Below are 12,632 nucleotides of genomic sequence, written 5' to 3'. Positions count from 1 at the left end.
CTCTACAAAGAATAAGATTCAATGCTTATTTGTTTGATACAATTTATTCTAAAAATAAATGCATTTTCCAATCTATTGATATTAAAGATCATAGATATGTATTTTTTTTTTCAATACTGATTTTATTTTTCAAATCATATTCATTCAAAAAGTTAGTGATTTCTGAAGTATTAGGTTTAGTAATTGAATATAAAAGGAAATTAATTTTGCTTCCTCATAAATATAAAAGTAATTTCATGTGATAAATTGATCGTTCTTTCTTCTCTCGCTTTGATACAGTTATGGACGAACAAGGAAAGGGAAGAACAGTTCCCCGGTGATGAAGCGTTCTAGTTCGCCTGGCTCCCATGGAGATGGTATGTACTTTAAATAGTAATAATAATCATGATTCAATATTTATATAGTGCCTATCAAAATTTCTCTGAGCGCTTTACATCACAAAACCTAACTACTTAACTTAATAAACTAAACACACTTATCAACTTAAATACCTTACATAACTAAACATCCAATGTAACTACCTTACATATCTAAAATACCAACTTAACTACGGACATATTGACTGTAAAAATCATACGATTTACAGAAGAGATATGTCTTAAGTGCTACTTGAAAGGAACTTAGAGAAGAATGGGATCTTATTAAAGCTAAAAGGAAGTGAGTTCCATAGTGTAGGAGCCACATCTGAAAAGGCTCTGTTGCCATGGGTGTGGGAGGTTGCCTTGGGAACAACTAAATGGTAGTATAAAAGCCTCTCAACAAATAAACAATATGTACATTACCAACCTGTAAATAAAAACAAAGATGAAAATAAAATTCTTTTGTTATTAAATGTTTTGTAAACAAAAATAGTATGACTTGCCAAGAACATTTTTGAGAATTCAAACATGACAGTATCAGACCTGGATCATAATAAATCAAGCATATTGGCCCTGTAAAATAAAGAATATGTTATAAGCATAACTGTATAAAAGACTATGGCAAACCTTATACAGAAATTTACAAACAGTTTTCTACATATTAAGCATCTCTCTTTATGTTACACCTCCATGGCATTATTTTTAACTCTAATTGATATTACACAGTAGTCTCTCTTACTGACCTGTATGATACAAATATTTTATTTATATTTGATTTTTCAAATGAAATTCATGTCAGTTGTTGGATTATTCAAGACTCAAGTTGCTTGTATTTGTATCTGTGGCAAAAAATAACAACAACACAAATATCAATTTTTTACAACCTACTGCCTAAATCTGTAACATTGGATAAGCTTTAAAGGTCAAGTCCACCCCAGAAAAATGTTGATTTGAATAAATAAAGAAAAATCAAACTAGCATAATGCTGAAAAATTCATCAAAATCGGTTGTAAAATAAGAAAGTTATGATATTTTAAAGTTTCGTTGCTTAATTTTCACAAAGCAGTGATATGCACAACTCAGTGACATGCAAATGAGACAGTCGATGATGTCCCTCACTCACTAGTTCTTTTGTTTTGTATTGTATTGTTTGAATTATACAATATTTCATTTGTTACAGATTGACAAAAAGGGCCAACTTCACAAAACCATACAGTATTAAGCGATACTAATTCCACATGTTCAGATAGGAATTAATCGTTGTTTCACGTGACAATGAGGAGAAAATTTGAATATTTCATATAATATAATACAAAAGAAATAGTGAGGAGATGATGTCATCAGTCTCCTCATTTGCATACTGACCAGGATGTGCGTATAGCTAATCAAAAATTTAAAATGTTATCACTTTCTTATTTTACATCTGATTTTGATGAAATTTTCAGTGTTTTGTTTGTTGGATTTTTCTCTTTTTATTAAAATCAATTTTTTGTTGGGATTGGACTTGTCCTTTAACATTGCAGTAAATATGGTTTTTAGGGGCTCTTTTCCAGGGCTCTCGAGCATTTTGGAGGCAAAATTGCCCTGAGCCCCTGTTTATTTTTTCCCCCTGTTGTATATGTGTATATCCAACTCTCTCAACCCAGTGGGGGAAAAGATGAATGAGTATTAATCACGAAAAGCTAACACACAAGGGCACATGTGATCAATCAGTTTCAACTACCATCAGGGATGTGTTTATTGATTGATAATCTAAAAACACACCTCAGTTGAGTGGTTAATGTCATAGATACCTTGTAGGTTGTTAGATTAATCTAGGTGCTAATGTATGATAACACCTATCTGCGAATACGTGATAAGCACCGTATAGGGTATTACATTGATTTAAGTGCTCATGACTGCTAACGCTCAATGAAACTGTTTCTATTATTAAAAATATATACCATGTGTGAAGATGTAGTAATTATTGGATGTTCATATCTGATACACTTCTGTTCTAAGCAATTACTGTCATAAAATGTACCCCATGTGTTGTTCAAGATTGGTGATGATGCTAATTGGAATTGAAGATCTGAAAATAAACTTTATATGTATTGATAGTTCACTCTAATGTCAAATTTATGATATAGACCATCTGGGCAAAGCTTTACAATGTCATGGTTTCATATATTTGAATTGACTTTGCTGGTTCTCACTAAACCTTTATTTGTGTCAGAATATAAGGCAATTTCCTAACCCATTTACATTATTTTGTGCTTGAAATTCCTGTAGTAAATCTTGAGAGTTGTGAACTGTCATTCACTCGCAAAATATGACTTCAAATTTAAGTGAAGCTGAAATATTGTAGTATTTTGCTATTTTCATGATACACTGCCTTTTAGAATCTAAGGAGCACCAAAAATAATATCACAACCGATCTGCAATTCATTTTTAATACACAGGGAGTCCATTAGAAAGTCCTCGGGTACCAGTCCATCCCCATGCCCACTTCCCCTTCAACTCTGTGCGTCAGGCTGATGGTAGAAGGTGGTCGTTGGCATCTTTACCATCATCGGGATATGGTACGAACACACCCAGTTCAGCTGTATCGGTAAGTTCACACTTGCACTTCCCTATCGTTTTCCCAATGTCACTCCTGTTCTTTTGGACCAGTGCTGTTCTCAAGGAATGTCAGAATTATCACCATCAAGATAACCCTCTAGAACTTCTCAAAAACTAGTATCTTGGACCCAGCTTCTGCATAAAACTTTATTTCAAAAGCCTATGGCATAGATCTCTAAACCAACATTACATGGTCAGAGGTAAGGGAATTTCCAACCATCCGTAATTCACACAGATAATATTTGCAAACAAATAGGACTCGAACTATTGAGGATAAGATTTTCAGCTTTCAGTCCATGAAGATGATCTAAAATAATAATAGTCCCAACTAGTTTAGGTCACAAATATATAAGTCCAGCAATTGCACATTTGCAATTAATAATTTGCGGGTCTTCTATAGAGTTTAAATAAATTGATTTGGTATTATTAAACCCTATCACTTTTCTATTATGATCAGTTACAAATCTATGCTTTGAATTTACAATCGATTGCAAATAATTTTGTGCAACCCTGCTGCATCCCCTATGTCTTTCTTGCTATTATCCTGTTCAAGTCACAAGCATTCTCACCTGTTACCTTACTGACCCACCCCTGAAGACACCCCTGACTCAATTGCAAATCTACAATTTGAATTTCCAATTGATGGTAAATGATACTCCCGCATCCCCTTCCCCATATCTTTCATGCAGTCGTCCTGTTCAAGCCAGGAGCGTCTTCACCAATTACCCTACCAACCCACCCCTGAGGATCTCCAGCTTCTCTCGCAGCACTTCAGCAGCAGCGAGAGCAACGTAGGAGGCGATCAGGATGATGGAAGAAGATCACCTTCATTTAGACCTCGATCTAGAAGTCTTAGGTAAGCTTTTCTTTCTTCTGTTGTATTCTTCAAAGGGCTCTGCAGCGTATCTTGTAGATGAAACTTAAATTTGTGTGCATGCTATGAGGAGTATTATGTGAATGGTTTCACAGAAAATTCTGGAAACTGTCCAGCGAAACTCTTTAGTTGCTACCTTCCCATGATTCTCTGTTTAAAATTCCTCATCTTGCAACCATCCATGTATAACAGCCCAATATTATTCTGCCTTTATTTTCATTTTCCCTCCAAATTGAATATCAGGATTGAATATGCCTTCCGTCTCATATTTTCCCCTTTACTTTTAGTATCCTCATTACTGCCTACTTCCTTCCCACATTGTTGTTTGAGAAAATGTGCTTTATTGTTTTAGTAATGGTTTTATTACAGTAGGATATAGGCAAACATTGGAAGATAAAGAACATAGATAGGTGGATGAGGAAGGAGGAAAAAGAAAAAGGAAAAAGCAGAGAGGGGAGATAAGAGAGACTGTAAAAGTGATTTATTCCTGACCATGAGTACAAACAATGAGAGTGAAATTCCTGTAACACGGTCGCCAAATCAAACTTCCCCATCTCGCATTACGGGACCACTTTCATATCCAGCTCAGCCATCACGTACCTTATATCCCCGGGGAGCATTTCACAAAACAAGAAGTCAGTGATTCCTTACTGACTAGTGTTTTAAGCTACTGAAATCTTTGCATCCGATTGGCTCAGAACAGATCGGTCACTGAAAGTTGTTGACAAAGATGTTTCATGAAACACTCCCCTGTTCTGCCCCCAATCCTGGTACTCTCCCTCTCCCTGGTGTTTGCATGGATTCTGCATTCTTACTAGCAGTGGGACGTGCTTGCAATGCAGTCAGAGAGCACGTCAAGAGATGCATGCCTTCGGGCTTGCATTTAAACACACGTCAAATGTATCCTAACATGATATGGTAGATGAGAACCAGAAGGGAGTTTGGTTGTGTCCATCGGTGTTCAGTTACGCCTTTCTTGCTTCCAGGAGGTGATTGATGTACATCCATGCCTCAAACCGTGCTCTATATGTTTAGCCAACTTACCTTGAAAACGATACAGAACGTGTTGGAAAACAGAACAAGTTAATTCCTTTTCATATCTGGGGAGCATTTCATCAAACAAATAGTCAGTGATTTCTCTGACTATTGTTATAAGCTACTGCAAATCCTTGCATTTGATTGGCTGAGAGCAAGTTAGTAAGTGAAAATCACTGACAAAACTTTTCATGAAATGCTCCTCAGCTCATCTTTCAATCGAGTGCTATCTGCAACTGTTTTGCAAGCAGATACCGCAAAGTCCCTTCTAATGTGACTGAATTGTATGCTATTGTATTTTATCTTCTATCTCTTTCCAAATTGATTTTTCTAATATTGAGAATATTTGAATGACAGGTACATCATAAAACAGAAGTTCTAAAGATTTGTTATATTTTTTCATGGTTATTTGTTAGAATATATATTTGTGTGCACAGATTAATGTATTTTCGCAATTTGGAAAAACAAATGTGTTTTCATAATTATATGTGTAGAAATAGTCAAATAGATGTGGAATTTGAAATGCAGTGAATTGATAATTTTTTTGTACCCTTGTTAAAAAAAATATATATATTCTTTCATTGTTCACATTTATTTAATCTCAAATTTCCATTTTGATTTGCATTTTGATTTTCTCTTATTCTCTACCCTTTTGACCTAATAATGTTTCATTTTCTTTTCCCACGTGGTCACTTTTGCTTGTCTTGCAACCTTTTTTTGCTATTGGTAGCCTATCTTGGCTGTCCCTGCCCGATCGACCAATCATCTCGTTCACATCCCAGTCTGCGTAAGCCTCAATATCAGAAAACTTCACCATTTTTTAAAATATTTACTCTGCCTCATTTATAGCAAGCTGGTCTATTTTTCTACCACATACAGTAGCCTATGATTTGATTTCATGCAATCTGTCTTGTCTACTGCACTAATGTATTTTTTCCATCTATTTGAGATGATTTTTCAACAAATTTAGACAAACATCTTGTGTTGACATCCAGATTTGGTAGTCTACTTCCACTAGAGCCCTTAAGATATGAGATATTGTGGGTAAAATATTTTTTTATCTCATGACTATTGCATTTGAGGCTTTAGATTTGAAAGGAAAACAAGAATAACAATAATTAGAGATGATGCCTTAAATAGCATTTTGACGACATTTTCACCCATTGTATTTTGTTTTAATAGTGTGATTGTCTTTCGATTAGTAATTATGGAATGAAACCTTGATTCCTACAGTATTTGAAGAAGAACTATCTCTCGATTAATCCTGTTCAATAGACTGAATATCTCTTTATGAATATGATCATTGTTTTGAGATATGTCGCATTTATGGATGAAATACATGTATGGCTGTTGTAAGTACAAGGCATGTTGCATTGAATCTTTAACGTCAGTACCCTGGCAGTTTTCCCCGATTTTATGTGAGGATCTTTATAAATGCATGCTGGTACATATGTGATATACTGTGCAACTAACTAACCCCACCACTCTTTATTGTTCATATGGAAATGTTATCAACAAAGGTTCTAAATTCATGTTTAAATATAATGTTGGTCAGGGTTATATTATTCCTGTTACTCATTGAGTATTAAAATCATGAAGCCTATTCATTGCATCTTTATTACGAAAGATGTTTTGATTGGTTAGTCATTTACTGGATAAGAAAAGTTTGGTAATGTGAAACCTTGCGCTGATGTATTGACAACTTAAATGGTATTCTGGCATGGTTATATTAGTATTTTGAAAAAAAAAGATACAGAAATATAAACATATGGGATCATTGGTTCATCATGCTCTACTGGGTCTGCGGTATCATGTGTTGGGATACATACCAATATTATTTGCACAAGAATGGTTGGTTACACAGAAAATGGTAACGTATACCCGTACTTGCCAAAGATTATTTTATGGCTTTCATTTGGCTCAGAAAATGTTGAATTGAAAAATCCTCCACCATCACACATTGACTTTTTCATGAGGGCTAGTCCAATAATTCATTTTCAACTTTTTTAAAGTAATCGATATTTACAGTTTATAGTTGAAAGGGTCAATATATTTTATTATGGGTCTGATTGGTCAATCATTTATATGGCACATATTTAGTTTATAGCTTAGACTTTTATTGATGAGATACTTGGAGATGTTAATTTTGAGACAGGGTTCTTTTTTTACTCAGTGTGTGGAAAAGCATCTATTCAAGATGAAATCTGTTTTTTCTTCATCATTTTTGACGGTACAGTCACAGCAGCCAGACCAACCAAATCTAGTACATTATTTCCAAAAACATACATCAGACAGTTTGGAGTCAGTTTCTTTTGTGTGACTGTCTTTAATTTTATAAGTGATAAAGTGACATCCCTGTGTAACAAATATGTCTTTAGGTAAAGGAGAATTGTTTTGTGTCAGTCGTAGCAATGTCTTTTTTCCCCCATTTTTTCTACTCAATTCCAGTAAGATACTGTATGTTTCTAAGTTGTCACATCCTTTGTACTGTAGAAGTCCAGTGGGCTATTAAAACCTTGTATCCCCCCCCCAAAAAAAAGGAGAAATTCTGACAGCTCAGATGACCAGGGCCCTGTTGCATAAAAGTTACTATTAAAGTAACTTTGCCATCCAGTGGTAGCTACCATGGTAACAATGCTCACCAGCCAGTCAAAATCAAGGAATCAATGAAATTGGATGGCAAAGTTACCATGACAGTAACTTTGATGCAACGGTCCCAGAAGTGGCGACCTTCTTTTGCCTCAAAGGAGTTCTCTACAGGCACTATTTTCAGACAATATGCAGGAAATAATTTTGCTTTACAAATTTGAATAGCATTTTTGATCATTAGAGAAAAGCTCTCAACTAAATAAAGTACCATAATGTACAGTCCTACATGTATGTAAAAATATGCTATACATAAGACTTCATGTATAGCAGTCTTTCAAAAATGTGGAGCTAATTGTGATGCGATACCAGCAAAATTATTCCCTGATATGAGGTTCCCACCATTGTCATTATTCTAGAATACAGCTGTATTTTAGAATAAAAAAGCTGCCCTCGAACAGAAATAAGGTTATAAGAGCCCATCTCTTTATGTTATTCAATTTATTACAAGTCTAGTAAAGACCATTTTAATTAATTTAATAACATTCTTACACTGCATTCCACTGAAAAAAGAGTACATGTAGCTACTGTGCAGTTAACAGAACAGATGATTTGAGTTGTAAATAGTTAATTGTAATGTACATTGTATGTTTATAGTACGCTACTTGTATTCTTTGGTACAATTAATTGTTTTGTGCCTAAATAATCTTTCCCTGTATTCGTTATCTTGCATATGTTAAAAAAGTCACTCCCTCCTCGTTACGTCCAAGTGTCACTCCTTCATTGCAAAATAGCTATGCAGATACAGAATAACATTTTGATACGGTACTTCACATACAAAAAGTTGAAAACAGATACAATACATGTACGTACATGTATGTGTTCAACCTTGAATGTATTTAAGTATGCACCTATTTAATACGAGCATTATATTACCATAATTCTATCTCGGAGATAATGAGAGTATAAGACATGATGATCATTATTTCTAGCCTCTTTTGTCATTATTATTATACTCCTGTATATGTATGATGCGGTGCATGGTCAAACGTGATGTACACAATAATGTAAATTATAGTATTAAAGCAATGCTCTGCTCCACAATATAATATTACAATTCAGATGTGCTATCATATTGTGCATTAAATCATGTATCAAACTGTTACATGTATGCACTGTAAAATATATCCTTGGCTATGAGCAATAGTAATTGTATCATATTAAACAGCTAGTCCCATTCATTCCCATACAGTATCAAAAACATATAGTGAATTTGCTAACCATAAGGTTGCTTCTTTTGATTATTTTAAGTGTCTGGACACTCTGTTTTCTAACGATAAATATTAAAGGACTTTCAAATTTACTAGGGCTACAGAAATTCTTGGTTGGTTTATAACCATGAATTACGGTGACTCTGTTAGCAATGGTGGCATTTTATAACGGATTATATGCGTGCACGTCAATTATAGCCGGTTACATGCACTTGGTTAATTCGGTGAATTAACAAACTGGTCAAGCAATTAGGAGTAAGAATTTACCTTCATGCCATATTTTATGGGCATGCAATCCATGCTTATATTTCTAAGTATCAACAATACTGTATGTATACAGAATTACTTATAAATAGCTAAAGCAATATGTAAATTATGAATACCGGTAACCACATTTGGGCATCAGTACATCTACAGATTGTCTTTATAATATTGGGCTGAATCAATTATTCCCCTAATGTATTTCTACTAGATAGTAGATGCTTACCACAATACTGTCATCCACTATCACATTGGATCCTTGATTTTGTTCCTGTCTTTATTTTTTTTTAATGCTTAAAATTAGGAAGAGTGACTCTTCATCCTCTGTAACCCTAATGGGGTACACAGAAGTATTTTGATCGGAGTATAGCCATGCACATTGGTCATATATATTGTCCAAATTGTGATATTGACTTTATAAACATTGCATATGTTTTTCTTTTGTTTCCATGGCAATACAGTGGAGCAAGCAGTCCCTTGGTTGGTAACGCAGATCATGAGATGCTTCATATGAATAGCCTTTACAAGGAGAGATTTCCCAAGGCTAAACAACAGATGGAAGCCAAGCTCACTGTAAGTTCAGATCCAGTCTCTCCCAAAAGTCTCCTCATTTTCTCCCTGTTGTCTTCTATTTCCCTTACAATCTCCCGATGTAGTAACATTTTCATAATATCAGCAGAGATCAATTTATTTCCGTTCTGTTTAACAAATTAGACTACTGTAATATATTACTTTTTGGCTCACAAGATTCTAAGATATAAATAAATTCACAGCATGTACAAATGCATGCGCCATACTCAACTGTAATTTTCCCCAAATTCTTTCATACACAGTTGAGTATCCATATGGAAATTTTGCGATGTAAACTCAGTTATTATTGATGTTGGTTTTGTTGTCATTGTCATTGTTGTCATGGCAATATATTAACACCTTGAACATCCATATGATTTCAGTACAGTATACATTCCCTACTAACTTTAGCCCAAGTTATTTCAGGCAAAGGGCTCCATGTATTAATATTTGATGTATACTGGTTGCATTTCTCATTGCAGGATTTTATCAACAAGTATTCAATGGATATGAGCCAGGAGGGACACGATGCAATCTATGCTTTCTTGGTCCATCAAACTGTAGAACTAGCCCGGGATTGCTTGGAGAAATCACAAGAGGACCAGGTCTCCCATATCTACTTCACTGAGGTCTCGCACAAGCTTCAAATGCTAGCAGAAGATGTAAGTAAATGATTTTTTCGAAAGTAATTTTCTGAAGTTTTAAAAATGATATTCTGTTTATTTTTAGTATTGATTTTATGTTTATTTTGTTTACGTACACTTGGTCCATTAGGAATTGGTCTACTTCTGTGATTGTCTACTACTACATGGGCTAAACTAGACATACCAAGACCCATGCTTTAGGTGTGAGACTTCCGCTTTGCGACTCTTGCTCACCCCCCCCCCCCCATCTCTTTTTCATGCCTGTGTGGCAGCCTATCCCCATATACATTACATGTACATGTATATACAATGCCAACAGATCTTATAGTAGACCGGCCAAAAGTCAAAAAGTGCTCTAGATAAGGATTCGACGGCAAAATTTGTTAATGCTTGGCATCCCAGCTAAAAGTCTTGCAAAAATACCCAGGAATAGCGTACGGCCGGATGCCAAGCGCAATTTTGCGTGAAAGTATCATTTTTAGCGTAAAAACTGAAAGAATGTCGAAAATCACGCATTTTGATATTTTGACGGATTATCATCATATTTTTAATTATCTTTGATATGAAATTATTTTTATTCAGAGTTTCAAATTATAAGTCTCATAAATATGCATTTTAAATTTGAATATTACACACACATATATGGCACAGGGAAACATAAAACTGCGATTTCCTCAAAATAAAAGTTTGTGAAAACTATCAATAGTTTGAAGTTTTTTTACGCAGCTTAAATTCTTTGATTTAACTGCGTTTATCCATCAAATGTATAGTAAATGTCCTAATGTCACAAAAATTAAAAGAATTTTCAAGTAAGATGGAAGATATCTCACTTTATGTTATCCGAAAGGAGACAATGACTGTCGAAAATCACGCATTTTGATATTTTGACGAATTATCATCATATTTTTATTATCTTTGATATGGAATTATTTTTATTCAGAGTTTCAAATTATAAATCTACTAAATATGCATTTCAATTTGGAATATTACACACACATATATGGCAATATGACATTAAAAAAATTGTGATTTACTCAAAATAGAAGTTTGTAAACACTATCAATAGTTCTAAGTTTTTTTACAAGTTATTTTCTTCGATTTAAATTGGTTCATCTATTGAATATCGATCGTTTCTAATGTCACAAATATTAAAGAATTTTCAAGTAAGATGGAAGAAATATTTTGCGAAAGGGGGCATGCAAAATTTAGCGGGGAGGGGGGGCATTTTTAATGTAAAATTGAAGATACTGTAAATTATTAACATAATTACATGAATAAGTACATACTTAAAACGAGTTACAAAATTTCTGGCCGCAACTGCCTCTTCCTCCCCCCCCCCTCCCCCCGCTGCCTAAGGTCATGTATAGTGTCCGAAAGGATTACATGGAGCTGAAAGTGTCCCGTTTTCAAGATAATATACCACTAGCGTAAAGGGGGGGCAGACTGCCCCCCGACGAGTCACAACTCATGCAGGAGATGTACCCCTGCCCCCCTCCCCCCTGGCTCCTTTAGTCCTGCTCTGCTATGCATGCAGGCAAGACAAAAAATAGGTATTGCCGTGGCAACGGCCATATTTTTTTAGACTTTGATAATCCAATAATTGAAGTAAAATGTAGATTGACAGAGTAGTTTAAAAATGCTAATTCGATCGTTTTATTCATAAATGTTTATTTTCTATGCACTAGCGTACCTACGGGGGGGGGGGGGGGGGGGCAGAGGGGGCAGTCTGCCCCCCCCCCCTGACGAGTCCCAACCCATGCAAAAGACGTATCCATGCCCCCCCCCCCCCCCCCGACGAGCTTGAAGACCTTTTTTACCCCCCCCCCTAACTACGAGCTTGAAGACTTTTTTTTGCTTGTCAAATTTTTTGGCCGAAGGTTTTGCCCCCCCCCCCCCCCCCCCCCCCCGTGGAAAATCCTAGGTACGCTCCTGTTTCTATGATTTTGGATATAGATATTCCTACAAAATTAATATTACCACGGTAACGGCAAATTAAATATCAGACCTATTTATGAATATCGCCACAGGTAGATTTACGTTCAGCACCAATTAATTCGCGGAAATAGCAAGAAGATCGAACTCTACAAAAGTAAACATAATCCTATATACTATCATGGCGAGTATCGCACTGATTAATATTAGTATGTGCAATATAGATGTAATATTGTGCGCTGTTTGTATTTTATCAGAAATGCGCATCCGATAAATGTACATTGTTATCTTTCGCATATATAACATAAAATGATATATCTTGCATCTTATTTCAACATTTGTTTTCACTATATGTGCCATGACAACAATTATTATGTATTTATTCGGTTAGCGCTAAAATTGACGAAATTGAGATGCGGAACACAAACATTATACTATTGATAGTTTTCACAAACTATTATTTTTAGTAAATCACGGTTTTATATTTCATATTGCCATA

At 35.0% G+C, this 12,632-nt stretch overlaps 1 protein-coding gene across 4 annotated transcripts in view; it reads left to right on the top strand.

Annotated features, from left to right (window-relative positions):
- Window positions 1-283: 283 nt before the first annotated feature.
- LOC129271097 (microtubule-associated serine/threonine-protein kinase 1-like) overlaps window positions 284-12,632 on the top strand; it is a 35,522-nt gene continuing 23,173 nt past the window's right edge. For all 4 annotated transcript variants that reach the window (XM_054908457.2, XM_064106240.1, XM_054908456.2 and 1 more), the window contains exons 1-5: window positions 284-356; window positions 2,801-2,949; window positions 3,650-3,816; window positions 9,449-9,560; window positions 10,040-10,219. In XM_054908457.2, coding sequence (XP_054764432.2) covers window positions 320-356; window positions 2,801-2,949; window positions 3,650-3,816; window positions 9,449-9,560; window positions 10,040-10,219 — 645 coding nt within the window. In that variant the 5' untranslated portion in view covers window positions 284-319. The remainder of the gene's footprint in view (window positions 357-2,800; window positions 2,950-3,649; window positions 3,817-9,448; window positions 9,561-10,039; window positions 10,220-12,632) is intronic.

Source organism: Lytechinus pictus, chromosome 11 (genome assembly GCF_037042905.1).
Source record: "Lytechinus pictus isolate F3 Inbred chromosome 11, Lp3.0, whole genome shotgun sequence".
NCBI lineage: Eukaryota > Metazoa > Echinodermata > Echinoidea > Temnopleuroida > Toxopneustidae > Lytechinus > Lytechinus pictus.
Note: the sequence above shows the minus strand (reverse complement) of the source record. Positions and strands in the feature narration are given on the sequence as shown.